The sequence below is a fragment of the Glandiceps talaboti genome, chromosome 14 (assembly GCF_964340395.1).
Source record: "Glandiceps talaboti chromosome 14, keGlaTala1.1, whole genome shotgun sequence".
NCBI lineage: Eukaryota > Metazoa > Hemichordata > Enteropneusta > Spengelidae > Glandiceps > Glandiceps talaboti.
The window spans coordinates 5440134-5456013 of NC_135562.1; the positions used below are offsets into that span (position 1 = coordinate 5440134).

General features: G+C 37.0%; 2 protein-coding genes across 2 annotated transcripts in view; one reads left to right on the forward strand and one right to left on the reverse strand.

Annotated features, from left to right (window-relative positions):
- LOC144445556 (small ribosomal subunit protein eS21-like) overlaps window positions 1-15880 on the forward strand; it is a 372415-nt gene that overhangs the window by 222128 nt on the left and 134407 nt on the right. The window lies entirely within an intron of this gene.
- On the reverse strand, window positions 5284-6179 carry LOC144445866 (uncharacterized). Its single transcript, XM_078135508.1, has 2 exons — window positions 5919-6179; window positions 5284-5492 (listed from the first exon to the last, which is right to left on the reverse strand). Exons 1-2 carry the CDS (start codon window positions 6177-6179, stop codon window positions 5373-5375), a joined length of 381 nt encoding a protein of 126 aa, XP_077991634.1. The 3' UTR covers window positions 5284-5372.

Consider the following 15880-nt stretch of genomic DNA (forward strand, 5'->3'; position numbering starts at 1 on the left):
CGTCGATAAAGAAGGACATCAAGACACATTTCTTTGCAAGAGCTTTCTCTAACATTTTACACTAATCTTTTATTGTTCCTGTTGAGCGCCATAGAACATTACATCGTATTGGATTTTGGTGTTATCCAAATATTTCTATTTCATTCAAAACGTAGTAAGTGAATACGTAATTTGTGGTCGTTCGACATAGTTCAGATGGACTCGTAGTAAAGGTTGTCATTTGGAGGAGAAACATGACACACTAAGACCAGTAAAAGGTAATCAGTCACTACTTGGGACACTCTCCCTTCATTACCCTGACCTATATCTGAAAACCAGCATGAACCACTTACATATTTTGTAAAAGGAAGCAAACATATATACTTTGTATTATTTTTGTTTATTTGTACAACAAGATGTGTCGCCTTATTGTATCTAATCATCTCTGTAACTCAATGTAATGAACTTAACTCTTATATATACAATAATGTCAACTAGCACCGATTGCTCATTGCTGCGAGATAGAAGAAGGTGGTGGTGGTGGTGGTGGTGGTGGTGGTGGTGGTGGTGGTGGTGGTGGTGGTGGTGGCGGCGGCGGTGGCGGTGGTGGTGGTGGTGGTGGTGGTGGTGGTGGTGGTGGAAGTAAAATGCCAGACAAAGAGTTATAATCAACTTTCAAGTAACTTATATCAATCGCGATTCTTGCAAACGAACATCACCAAATTCAAAGATGCACATGAGCTGTTCCATTAATAACAATATTGTTTTTGAACGACACAAATAATGAGCACATCCGGCCAAAGGGACATTATGAAGATGGAAAAGCCAAATCGAAAGAACACTCACTTAACATTATCAGTTTTCATTGAAAACACATTATGATAATTAGCTCTGTAATTGAATGTAGGGAGATGGACGTATTGATAGACATGAAAAGGAACTTTTTAAAGTAATTATTAAGTATATCACCACTGTAAGGACGGGTGCATCAAACATCACCATCAACATCACACAGTACTTGTTCGACACTCAGAAAACAAACTTTGACATTGACGACATGTGGGCAATACATTATCAGCTGTTTAACAGGCAATTCATGGACAAGTTACAGATATTCTCTTTATGAAATAAATGCATGCTTTTACAAACCTTATCTAGTAATCTTGTCGCATTTATTCTTGACGTACGTACAATGTCAATCATAATGACAACCCTGTCATTGGATAATCCATTCAGGTTGCCTAAATGCGAGGCAACGATTCCAATAGTTGATATTTAAAAATGTTGCAATAAGGACAATAACGTGTACCTCTTCAGATGAAAAACATAATACAGCAAATTGTCCAGATTGGGCTGGTATCACTTCAACTACATTCCTTTTATTGTTAGAGAAACTTTCCCTGTAACAAGGAAAAGGAAATATAGAGTATCCATCACTGTCGTGTGTATCCATTGTACTGTAATATTGAATGGTTGTAAGGGGAAAGTACATTAAGTACAATTCACTGACACACAGACACAGAGACACAGGCACAGACACACCACAAACCACCGTTGCTATTGTAGAGCTCATATTTCATAAAGAAAGTAGTGTAGGTCCAGACAGTTCGTATTACGACTGGGGCAGCCTAACAGATAGTAGCCGGGGTGGTGATGGGGTGTGGTATACCAGTTGTTGATGAACTCTTACGTAGTTGACGTACTGTCATGAGTATATTAGAGTTTGTTGTGACATTCTACTTATATGCACAGGGGAGTGGTTTGACCTCTTGGTTTACCAAACTTTATTCTTGACGAGACTGACTGAACCCATAAAAAAGGAAAAAAGAGAAAAGAAGAAGTAGAAAATGTAGTAGAAAACTGTAGTTAGAGTTGTAATTAGGTGACTGAAAAATTTGAATTTGTCTAATTCTTGTTATCTTGGCTGCAGAGAATTGCCTTTGAGTTGCGATTAAGCCAGATGATACTTCTATGATTTCTTGAGTCCAGGTGGTATATGCAGAGTAATAGAGATCTGCAATATATATATTACTTGAGACCTGACCCTCTATCTATTCTTTGAGTTTCTGTAGGCGGTACAACTGCAGAGTAAAGAGACCTGCCTTGATACCTGAACCTATACCTAACTCTACCTTTGCTAAATCTGTTTCTTCATCATCATCATGTCATTTGACTTTTGACTTTTGAGTGTTAGATAGTAATACATATTTTCTTAGTTAGAGCAAGTGGAAGTAGTCACGATATATGAACTAGACTTGCAGAGTAGTTGTTATTTTATAGTCTTTTGGTATGTAAGATGATGATGTGGCTTGCCGCTTGTTGGTTACTGTTGCCACATTCTTGTTGAGTAGACCAGTGAATGTAATTAACAACCTGGGATGTTAGTTCACTAGATGATTGTAGTTCACTTGTCTTGGTAGTTGGTACTATTAAGTACATGGTAAGTGTGTGAACCAAATAGACTGTTGACGCCCATCTATGCCTCACACTGCCATAATATATTGTGGTCTCTAATGTGGTACTACGGCACTGCTACCAAGGTATTGTATGCACTGGTTGGCCACAACATACCCAGTTACTGTAGTTAGCAATATCCTACCACTACTGATAACATCGCTTTCTTCTCTTTCTGAATAGCTGCTGTTGACTGGCTAACGAACGGTATCTATCTATATGACCAGTGTGTATTTAGACATACAGGAGTAATTTTTGTTTTAATGTTGACAAGACTTTTCTTGATTTTTATTTGTACATGACAGGTGGACAGTTACAAATATTGTAACGGTTTGCATTGCCCAGGATGGGATTTACAGGAAATTACTGAGAAGAGATTTTTTTGTGTGTTACGACTGTATCTTTGTGGGGACACAAAGGTCTGGTGGGGGGAGGGGAGTTGTCATGAAATCGACACAGTGCCCTCAGTGACTGATCTGGACTGTGGGTTCCCCTTGGTTGAAGCTGGACATGTGTGGCACATGGTCATCACATGAAGGGTTGATGGCCCACAGACAGATCATGTGATCCCAGTCCTGAGGGGCTTTCCCCCCAGTGGTCGACACGTTAGTTTCCATCTTACCATTGTGTAAACCCCACCCAGAGATCTTGTGTTTTGATCTGCTGCACTTTTAATGTGTCGGGAAAACTACAAGGGGGCCAGTAGTCATCGTTGAGCCTGGCTATTGATTGGGTTTTTGGACGACGCCTCCAATTCCGCAACAATATATATATATATATATATATATATATATATATATATATATATATATATATATATATATATATATATATATATATATATATATATATATATAATCCCACAAAATCAACGTTACTTTTAGGTCATAATACTCCGATTATGATTACGCGGACTAATACAAATTCGAGTCGGTAGGCGGAATCATTCTGATCCATTATTCTTGTATTGTATTGTATTGTATTGTATTGTATTGTAATATTGAATGGCTGTAAGGCCAAAGAAAAACATGGTGTGACGTGGTTCCTTTAATGCCCAATTTCAAAACAGGGTGGGTAGGATTGGAATTTTATTTTGTTTTTTGGTATGGTGCAGGTTGTTACAATGTACGACATTGTGTGCTGCACTGTATTCTGCCATGTTGTTTTGATCACAATATGATAATGTCATCAAATCTCACTATTTGTCTTGTGCCTTTGTAAAATTTTCAATTGTTGAAAGAAAAGTTCGAATACCTAACAGAACGTTGAATGTCAGCAGCGAAAAGCTAGGTTAGGTAGGATTACCAGAACCAAAAAAAAAACTTTTTTGGCCTAGGATTATTCACTTATAAAAGAATTAAACCCACTCTCAACCTAATGCAAAATCGACTTTGCTATTGTAGAGCTCATATTTCATAAAGAAAGTAGTCTAGGTCCACTCCATTACTATGGAGAAAATTGAGTACGTACATGTAATCGGACCAGTCTGGACCTAGCCTAAAAGAGAGAGATTTAGTTTGGGAGCCGAAGATGCAAAACTAGTGTTAACGAACACCAGAGGTAAATAAGTGGTAGACAAGTACGATTGTGTATTCAGGTAAGTAACAGACAAGGTGACCCTTGAATGTACACGTTGTTACTAGATGATCTGTGAAAATGTAAAGGTGTCATGAAGCTTATCCATCAACCTCATGACCCAATTGCCAGTATCTCCACAAATATGTATGCATAGAAGGGCAAATTTATTATCTCTCAGGACAATGTATTTATATAAATGAACACGTCCTTCAAATTATTCCGTTCAGGAAGGGTTGCGGTTCGTATGTTATATGAAATACAATTACAATGTCGTTATAACTTATATTCCTCCTTATGACCTTATTTATTTACCATTCCTTCAAATCCTTGGCACCTCCATTCCGTTCTGACCACCCCTTCAGTAATGTTTAGGACCAAAGTGGCATCATTTAAAGTTCACAAACTCGAAGTGTGTTGGCAACAGTTTGTTGATCAAGGGAACCACTACCAGAGTATCTGAAAGCGTCAGTGATAAGTTACACAAGCCGATAAAACGATGGCAAGGCCTGCCATAATCACCTGGGTTGTACTGATACTAATCTTTGGAATTCTACAACAAGATACTGTGTTTGCCAATCTGGTCGATCTAGCTCCAACGAAGACAAAGGATAGAAGTGTTGATCTCATTAAATCCATTTTGGGAGGAGATCGTGCAAAAGGAGAGAATCTTATGAAAAAGGAACCTATCGTGGAAGAAGGAGAAATCGAAAAAATACAATCACTTGTTCAACGAAATTGTCCTCCACTTTGCTGTCCTCCATTTTGTTGACTCACGGTGAACAAGTACGTCTATATTTTAGTCTAACGAAGACAAAATAGGCGTGTCTCCGTGTACCACTGCTGTGGTTGGAACCATCTGTGTGTCACCATGTATTGCTGCTGTAGTTGACTTCATCTAATAAACCTATAAAGTGTGTCACCATGTATGACTGCTGCAGTTGACTTCATCTAATAGACCCAAGTGTGTCACCATGTATGACTGCTGTAGTTGACATTATCTAACAAACTGAAGTGTGTCACCATGTATTACTAATGTAGTTGACTTCATCTAATTAACCTAAGTGTGTCACCATTTATGATTATTGTAATTGAATTCATCTAATAGACCAAAGTGTGTCACCATTTATGATTACTGTAGTTGAATTCATCTAATAAACCAAAGTGTGTCACCATGTATTACTGCTAAAGTTCACTTTATCTAACAAACCTCGACCCCACACACATACATGTATATACGCCAAGTAAAAATTGCTTTCAAATAGATACCTCCCGAGAATTATTTTAATGTAAACAAAAATGATAAATACATAATTTATTCTCATTATAAGTATTCAAATCAATAGCAAGCCTAAGCAGATGAATTATGTGTTGGATATTTGCCACCAACCAACCAACTCAGTGTTTGTCACAAATCTGCAAACTCCACCCTCACAACATGACATCCTATTCCATATACCTCTGAGCAATTGCTTTTTATCTCCCTGAAAGAACAGAAGAGAAAAAATAAGGAATTCTTAAAAATGAGACGTTGTGACATAATTGTTTTACTCATAATAGTTACATCATTGGTTGGTTAATATGGGCAATGTTGTGAAAATGTAGGTTCAATTTAAACATACATGATTTATCTGACATTTCTACGGAAACAAATAATGTTGCGAACAGTTCACGTACAGCTGTGTCATTATTGGGTATTTATTGGCGACTGTCTAAACCTTTACATCTGCTTATCGTTCACAAGAATAGTAAGATTATATTTCTCACAGATAACAACTTTCCAATCAATGTTAACTTTTTTCCCTTCATAATAATTTCAATTCACATGTCACATTTCATCCAGGCCATCCAAACACATGAGCATATAAACTTGACATGAACCTTGACAGTACAGAGTAAAGACAAATTACCATAATCAGTACAGGTAGAGCATTGGCAATGATGAATTGTATTACCACACCAACCAGATGGCGCACAGCATGGATAGACTCCGTGAGGATCACACTCAGCTGGACTACCATTGGGAAGAGGGTAACCAGCTCCACAACGGAGATCTTCTCTCCATTTTGTAGTGCCACCTTCACCACCGCCAACAGTTCCTGTACATCGAAATTATTTACATGTTGACAATTACAGGTGTCGTACTGGTTCTCACCTGTGTAGCTGTACATCAGTAAACGATGACCACCACCCTAAATGATCAGTCTCGCATGAAGGCGAATAGCAGAAAAGTTGGGTATCCTTGTCATTGAGGTCATTTATTGTATTCAAAGGTCATCGACCCAAAACAAAAATCACTGTGAACAAGTTAAGTGTAAAATGTTTTGATAAATGGTTACAAAAGGAAGTTATTTTGTGCAACCTTCAAGTTGCTCGGTGTCCTTTTGACTCTCTCTCTCTCTCTCTCTCTCTCTCTCTCTCTCTCTCTCTCTCTCTCTCTCTCTCTCTCTCTCTCTCTCTCTCTCTCTCTCTCTCTCTCTCTCTCTCTCTCTCTCTCTCTCTTCAAACAAAATTTTGTTATGGAAAGTTTTTAAAATAGATAATCGCATAATTATTCTGACAAATAAAGAATCCAGTACATGCTAAAGCCATACAATGTAGCCATTATTGTCGTGCATTCATTGTACTATTATATTGAATGGTTGTAAGGGGACATTAGATAAGTATGATTCACTGATAAAGGGATTACACCCCTTTCAACCCCCCGTGCCATTGGAGAGCTCATATTTCCCCACGAAAGCTGTTACATGGTAATTTTGGGTGTTAACGAATACCAGAAGTAAACAAGTGGTAGACAAGTATGTGTCTTCAGGTAAGTACCAGACAAGGTGACTCTTTAAGAATTAATGTGACTACAGGGTGACCTGTCTAAACTTAACAATACATGTTGGATGTGATGAATTATGGGTCGTTAGAGGAAACCATTTAGAACGGTTTAAATTGTTAGTGCTTTTCAGTTAGTTGGTTACAACTGATATCATGTACAACACTAGTACTAAGTTTAAACACCATTATCATTATAGTGTTTCATTTCTAGGTTAAAACACGCTGTTAGTAGTTGATATCCACATTCAGTTAAATTTCCCACATAGTAATTTCTATTCACTTCACAAGTATTTACGGTCACAGACAATTTATTCATAAAGCATGAATGAACATGTCCGTAAAATATTATACCATTCAGGAACGGTTGCGATTCGTATGTTTTATAAAATGTAATTAAACTGTTGAGAGATTCCCCCTGAATGATCTCCATTCCTTGAATTCCAAAACCTTGACCCCTCTAGTCAGTTCTCTCCCCACCCCACCCCTTTAGGAAATATTAAGACCAACGTGACATCAATTTCAGGATTCGAAAGTCGCTGTCAATGTTTGATCTATTTGTATGGTGTGTATTAATTGTTAGAACTTTTAAAATTATTCATAAGTATTTTAGAGACGTCGTATGATGCTCAGCTTGATTAGTGAAGTTGTTTTTGGGTCATGACAGTTTGAGTTACTGGGCCTAATGAAATGGAGATAAGTCACACTAGCATGGCTTTTGTTCGCCATTTAAGGTTAGGTCTGATTCTATTATCATCCGACATAACAGACGTCAAACACTGCTGTACTGTTCATAGTTTAAAAGGTCTATGAACCAATTGATTTATTTTATCTGTTTTGACATCTTATTGGCACAACGTATTATGTACAAGGACCGTGTGTATTCAATGAGAGGGGCATCGTCACATGAACATGGGTACTACCGCCTTTGTGAATACATCATGATGGTATGACAAAAATAGTGAATATTTTAGAAACATACCCTTATTATGATCGAAATGGGTTTAAAACGCTGGAAAATCAACTTGAACTGCAAGTAATTATCCAAGTAAAGTCCATTAAAACTGTAAGTATTTGAATTCACAGAAGGTGATTCAAGAATTTATGTGTACTAATCAGATTAACTTCTCAAATCGTGTTTACTGTTCACAAATGTAATAGTCTTATGAACATGTATCTTTTGAGTAGAGTACATACAGTGTATTCATGTATGCGTGGTTTGTATTTGTTTCCATTGAAAAACCCTGCATTTCATTGTAACACCCCTTAGAAAAGTTGTTTGGTCACTATGACGTACTTTGAGGGACAAGAACTGAAGATATTTTGCATAACTAATTGTACAGTGACTGATCTGGACTGTGGGTTCCCCTTGGTTGAAGCTGGACATGTGTGGCACATGGTCATCACATGAAGGGTTGATGGCCCACAGACAGATCATGTGATCCCAGTCCTGAGGGGCTTTCCCCCCAGTGGTCGACACGTTAGTTTCCATCTTACCATTGTGTAAACCCCACCCAGAGATCTTGTGTTTTGATCTGCTGCACTTTTAATGTGTCGGGAAAACTACAAGGGGGCCAGTAGTCATCGTTGAGCCTGGCTATTGATTGGGTTTTTGGACGACGCCTCCAATTCCGCAACAATATATATATATATATATATATATATATATATATATATATATATATATATATATATATATATATATATATATATATATATATATATATATATATATATATATATATAATCCCACAAAATCAACGTTACTTTTAGGTCATAATACTCCGATTATGATTACGCGGACTAATACAAATTCGAGTCGGTAGGCGGAATCATTCTGATCCATTATTCTTGTATTGTATTGTATTGTATTGTATTGTATTGTAATATTGAATGGCTGTAAGGCCAAAGAAAAACATGGTGTGACGTGGTTCCTTTAATGCCCAATTTCAAAACAGGGTGGGTAGGATTGGAATTTTATTTTGTTTTTTTGGTATGGTGCAGGTTGTTACAATGTACGACATTGTGTGCTGCACTGTATTCTGCCATGTTGTTTTGATCACAATATGATAATGTCATCAAATCTCACTATTTGTCTTGTGCCTTTGTAAAATTTTCAATTGTTGAAAGAAAAGTTCGAATACCTAACAGAACGTTGAATGTCAGCAGCGAAAAGCTAGGTTAGGTAGGATTACCAGAACCAAAAAAAAAAACTTTTTTGGCCTAGGATTATTCACTTATAAAAGAATTAAACCCACTCTCAACCTAATGCAAAATCGACTTTGCTATTGTAGAGCTCATATTTCATAAAGAAAGTAGTCTAGGTCCACTCCATTACTATGGAGAAAATTGAGTACGTACATGTAATCGGACCAGTCTGGACCTAGCCTAAAAGAGAGAGATTTAGTTTGGGAGCCGAAGATGCAAAACTAGTGTTAACGAACACCAGAGGTAAATAAGTGGTAGACAAGTACGATTGTGTATTCAGGTAAGTAACAGACAAGGTGACCCTTGAATGTACACGTTGTTACTAGATGATCTGTGAAAATGTAAAGGTGTCATGAAGCTTATCCATCAACCTCATGACCCAATTGCCAGTATCTCCACAAATATGTATGCATAGAAGGGCAAATTTATTATCTCTCAGGACAATGTATTTATATAAATGAACACGTCCTTCAAATTATTCCGTTCAGGAAGGGTTGCGGTTCGTATGTTATATGAAATACAATTACAATGTCGTTATAACTTATATTCCTCCTTATGACCTTATTTATTTACCATTCCTTCAAATCCTTGGCACCTCCATTCCGTTCTGACCACCCCTTCAGTAATGTTTAGGACCAAAGTGGCATCATTTAAAGTTCACAAACTCGAAGTGTGTTGGCAACAGTTTGTTGATCAAGGGAACCACTACCAGAGTATCTGAAAGTGTCAGTGATAAGTTACACAAGCCGATAAAACGATGACAAGGCCTGCCGTAATCACCTGGGTTGTACTGATACTAATCTTTGGAATTCTACAACAAGATACTGTGTTTGCCAATCTGGTCGATCTAGCTCCAACGAAGACAAAGGATAGAAGTGTTGATCTCATTAAATCCATTTTGGGAGGAGATCGTGCAAAAGGAGAGAATCTTATGAAAGAGGAACCTATCGTGGAAGAAGGAGAAATCGAAAAAATACAATCACTTGTTCAACCACATTGTCCTCCACTTTGCTGTCCTCCATTTTGTTGACTCACGGTGAACAAGTACGTCTATATTTTAGTCTAACGAAGACAAAATAGGCGTGTCTCCGTGTACCACTGCTGTGGTTGGAACCATCTGTGTGTCACCATGTATTGCTGCTGTAGTTGACTTCATCTAATAAACCTATAAAGTGTGTCACCATGTATGACTGCTGCAGTTGACTTCATCTAATAGACCCAAGTGTGTCACCATGTATTTAGATGTAGTTGACTTTATCTAATAAACCTAAGTGTGTCACCATGTATGACTGCTGTAGTTGACATTATCTAACAAACTGAAGTGTGTCACCATGTATTACTAATGTAGTTGACTTCATCTAATTAACCTAAGTGTGTCACCATTTATGATTATTGTAATTGAATTCATCTAATAGACCAAAGTGTGTCACCATTTATGATTACTGTAGTTGAATTCATCTAATAAACCAAAGTGTGTCACCATGTATTACTGCTAAAGTTCACTTTATCTAACAAACCTCGACCCCACACACATACATGTATATACGCCAAGTAAAAATTGCTTTCAAATAGTTACCTCCCGAGAATTATTTTTAATGTAAACAAAAATGATAAATACATAATTTATTCTCATTATAAGTATTCAAATCAATAGCACGACTCAGCAGATGAATTTTGTGTTGGATATTTGCAACCAACTCAATGTTTGTCACAAATCTGCAAACTCCACCCTCACAACATGACATCCTATTCCATATACCTCTGAGCAATTGCTTTTTATCTCCCTGAAAGAACAGAAGAGAAAAAATAAGAAATACTTAAAAATGAGACGTTGTGACATAATTGTTTTACTCATAATAGTTACATCATTGGTTGGTTAATATGGGCAATGTTGTGAAAATGTAGGTTTAATTTAAACATACATGATTTATCTGACATTTCTACAGAAACAAATAATGTTGCGAACAGTTCACGAACAGCTGTGTCATTTTCGGGTATTTATTGGCGACTGTGTAAACCTTTACATCTGCTTATCGTTCACAAGAATAGTAAGATTATATTTCTCACAGATAACAACTTTCCAATCACTGTTAACTTTTTTCCCTTCATAATAATTTCAATTCACATGTCACATTTCATCCAGGCCATCCAAACACATGAGCATATAAACTTGACATGAACCTTGACAGTACAGAGTAAAGACAAATTACCATAATCAGTACAGGTAGAGCATTGGCAATGATGAATTGTATTACCACACCAACCAGATGGCGCACAGCATGGATAGACTCCGTTAGGATCACACTCAGCTGGACTACCATTGGGAAGAGGGTAACCAGCTCCACAATGGAGATCTTCTCTCCATTTTGTAGTGCCACCTTCACCACCGCCAACAGTTCCTGAACATCGAAATTGTTTACATGTTGACAATTAGGTGTCGTACTGGTTCTCACCTGTGTAGCTGTACATCAGCAAACGATGGCCACTACCCTAAATGATCAGTCTCGCATGAAGGCGAATAGCAGAAAAGTTGGTATCCTTTTCATTGAGGTCATTTATTGTATTCAAAGGTCATCGACCCAAAACACAAATCACTATGAACAAGTTAAGTGTAAAATGTTTTGATAAATGGTTACAAAAGGAAGTTATTTTGTGCAACCTTCAAGTTGCTCGGTGTCCTTTTGATAAAAGGATTACACCCCCTTTCAACCCCCCCCCCCTCCCGTGCCATTGGAGATCTCATATTTCCCCACGAAAGCTGTTACATGGTAATTTTGGGTGTTAACGAATACCAGAAGTAAACAAGTGGTAGACAAGTATGTGTCTTCAGGTAAGTACCAGACAAGGTGACTCTTTAAGAATTAATGTGACTACAGGGTAACCTGTCTAAACTTAACAATACATGTTGGATGTGATGAATTATGGGTCGTTAGAGGAAACCATTTAGAACGGTTTAAATTGTTAGTGCTTTTCAGTTAGTTGGTTACAACTGATATCATGTAGAACACTAGTACTAAGTTTAAACACCATTATCATTCTAGTGTTTCATTTCTAGGTTAAAACACGCTGTTAGTAGTTGATATCCACATTCAGTTAATTTTCCCACATAGTAATTTCTATTCACTTCACAAGTATTTACGGTCACAGACAATTTATTCATAAAGCATGAATGAACATGTCCGTAAAATATTATACCATTCAGGAAGGGTTGCGATTCGTATGTTTTATAAAATGTAATTAAACTGTTGAGAGATTCCCCCTGAATGATCTCCATTCCTTGAATTCCAAAACCTTGACCCCTCTAGTCAGTTCTCTCTCCACCCCACCCCTTTAGGAAATATTAAGACCAACGTGACATCAATTTCAGGATTCGAAAGTCGCTGTCAATGTTTGATCTATTTGTATGGTGTGTATTAATTGTTAGAACTTTTTAAATTATTCATAAGTATTTTAGAGACGTCGTATGATGCTCAGCTTGATTAGTGAAGTTGTTTTTGGGTCATGACAGTTTGAGTTACTGGACCTAATGAAATGGAGATAAGTCACACTAGCATGGCTTTTGTTCGCCATTTATGGTTAGGTCAGATTCTATTATCATCCGACATAACAGACGTCAAACACTGCTGTACTGTTCATAGTTTAAAAGGTCTATGAACCAATTGATTTATTTTATCTGTTTTGACATCTTATTGGCACAACGTATTATGTACAAGGACCGTGTGTATTCAATGAGAGGGGCATCATCACATGAACATGGGTACTACCGCCTTTGTGAATACATCATGATGGTATGACAAAAATAGTGAATATTTTAGAAACATACACTTATTATGATCGAAATGGGTTTAAAACGCTGGAAAATCAACTTGAACTGCAAGTAATTATCCAAGTAAAGTCCATTAAAACTGTAAGTATTTGAATTCACAGAAGGTGATTCAAGAATTTATGTGTACTAATCAGATTAACTTCTCAAATCGTGTTTACTGTTCACAAATGTAATAGTCTTATGAACATGTATCTTTTGAGTAGAGTACATACAGTGTATTCATGTATGCGTGGTTTGTATTTGTTTCCATTGAAAAACCCTGCATTTCATTGTAACACCCCTCAGAAAAGTTGTTTGGTCACTATGACGTACTTTGAGGGACAAAGAACTGAAGATATTTTGCATAACTAATTGTACACAGGACAGTTATAATAATGAGATGTATGTTTGAAGCTTGCATATACATCTGACCTGTTCAGCAACACAAGCCAATACAACGATGATGAAGTATATGATAATTACTGGAGTCGCACTGGTTCTGATCTGTGTAGTTGTACAATAAGGAACCATGGCCGTCACCCAGAATGACCAGTTTCCAATGAAGACAACTGACAAAAATGTTGGTATTTTTGAAGCCATTATGGGAAAAGGTCGTATGAAGACTCAAAATCATTTCAAGCAGGAGCGTGACATACACAGAGAGGAATTGCGCATGCGTCGGTCGTTTAGTTGTTGCATTTATTGCAATCCTTGGTGTATTTGCTGCTATGCTGTACAACGATAATGAACATTTTGGCAAGTTTGTACCCAGATGAAGAGCAGAAAATTAGTGTTCATCCCTTGTTCCATGTGGTGAGACTACTACTACTACTACTAATACACAGAGTTGTTTAAACATGCACATAACTTATTTGAACGCCTAGACGCTGACGACATGGTGATTTCAACACTTATTCACTAACAACATGACACAGTGAAGAGTTAAAAACGTAGGAAGAATACAAGTCTTGTGTAACAAACAATGGTGAACGTTTACCTGATAAGAATTTCATGAACCTTTCCTCAAGTTTCTTCCCCCAGATAATATATAAGGAGCACACAGCTAATTGTGTGAGTGAATGGCGACGACGCAAATTTAACAATAACTTTTGGTGTTAACCTATGTTTTGAAACACTGGGGATAATTAATCCTGAAAAACGTTACCAACTGTAAGATGAAAATATCTGTAGACGTGAAGAACTTTGGAAAGATATTCATCATTCACCATATGAAGGACATACAATAAATCATTGAATGCATTAATGTCACTGTTACTCAGTCTAATCTCAAAAGCGATTATATAACATCTGACACTTTCATTAGAACAGATAACGCAATATTACATGTTATTCACAGAAGAATGTGATAATCTTTCTAAATTGGACAGTAGAAGAAATGACTTTAGATAAACCACTGCTTAGTTATGCCATATATTCATAAATAAAATGTAGTTCCTTTTGCAACGTATTGGGGTACAAATAAGGACTTTGTCAATGTTATTTTGCATGGACTTTTCAGTAGGAAGGCATGATAAAATTGTTCTATAAATTGAAAATTAAAAAACTAAATACCCAAAACGCATCCTTATGGTCACTTTAATTCAATGGTTTAAATATGTTGCTATACCAGCTGATTGGAATGTTACAGGGTATCCTGTGCAATGAATGACGTAAACCTTTATTTCTGGGGCGCATTACTATGTTAAAGCAATGGGTTTTCATTATATACAGAATTGTTTATGATGAGTGAAATATTTTGTACAACGATAAATAAAAATATATTATGCAGCTAAATATGGTTTCCAGTTGGATTAATTGGTTGGATTAATTATCAAGTCTGCCACTGTGAAGTGTTCTCCTAAATGACCCTGCTCTATATTGAAGATGATATCTGGCCATTGCCAGAAAACGTTTTTAAAGCACATATCTAATATACAGCACATTATGATCGAATACACATTTTTACTACAATGTTATTGATGTTAGTTGTATCTGGGTATTTTTCCCACGACAATAATTCCAGAAATGTAATGAATGTAGCGATTCTTCTCCTTAGAGAATCCCCTGTCCAAGGCTTTCATCCTTTATCAACCCCAACTCTGTACGTGGGAATGGTTGGTTGGTCCACATTCGTTCATGTGGTCGTACTTTGTCATTTCTAAAAATTCAATTGTGGGCAAATCTACCCGGTTCAGAATATAATGACGTAATGACATCCTGGGACACAAATTTACAAATACCAACAACCGTAAACCTATGAACATGTAAAGGCGGTTTAAGGCCAGATCTAAAAGATACAATATAGGTCGTAGGCTGAGAAGCTTGGTTATACTCCCTTCATGTTTGACGAACATATGTAGGCCGATTCAAATAAAAGTGGTTGTATTGTATACCTTACTTTAACAGGATTGTAATTGTGGTATTGTGATATGATTAGAATAGGCACAGTGTACTGTATATGAGTATAGACTATAGCAGTCTGAAGTAGAGATAGGGATTCGTCACAGGGGCATGGTCACTGGAAGCCTGTGTATGGTGTGACCGTCTGTTGAGGGAATAAGGCCTATTACTGTCATTTGTTGACTGGGGCAACCTAACAGATAGTAGCCGGGGTGGTGACGGGGTGTGGTATATCAGTCGTTGATTTTAGTCTAACAAAGACAAAATAGGCGTGTCTCCGTGTACTACTGCTGTGGTTGAAACCATCTGTGTGTCACCATGTATTACTGCTGTAGTTGACTTCATCTAATAAACATAACAGTTATCTAATAAACCTAAGTGTGTGACCATGTATGACTGCTGCAGTTGACTTTATGTAAGAAACTGAAGTGTGTCACCATGTATTACTGCTGTAGTTGACTTCATCTAATAAACTGAAGTGTGTCACTATTTATGACTGCTGCAGTTGACTTTATGTAATAAACCTAAGTGTGTCACCATTTATGACTGCTGCAATTGACTTCATCTAATAAGCCAAAGTGTGTCACCATGTATTACTGCTAAAGTTCACTTTATCTAATAGACCTCGACGCCACA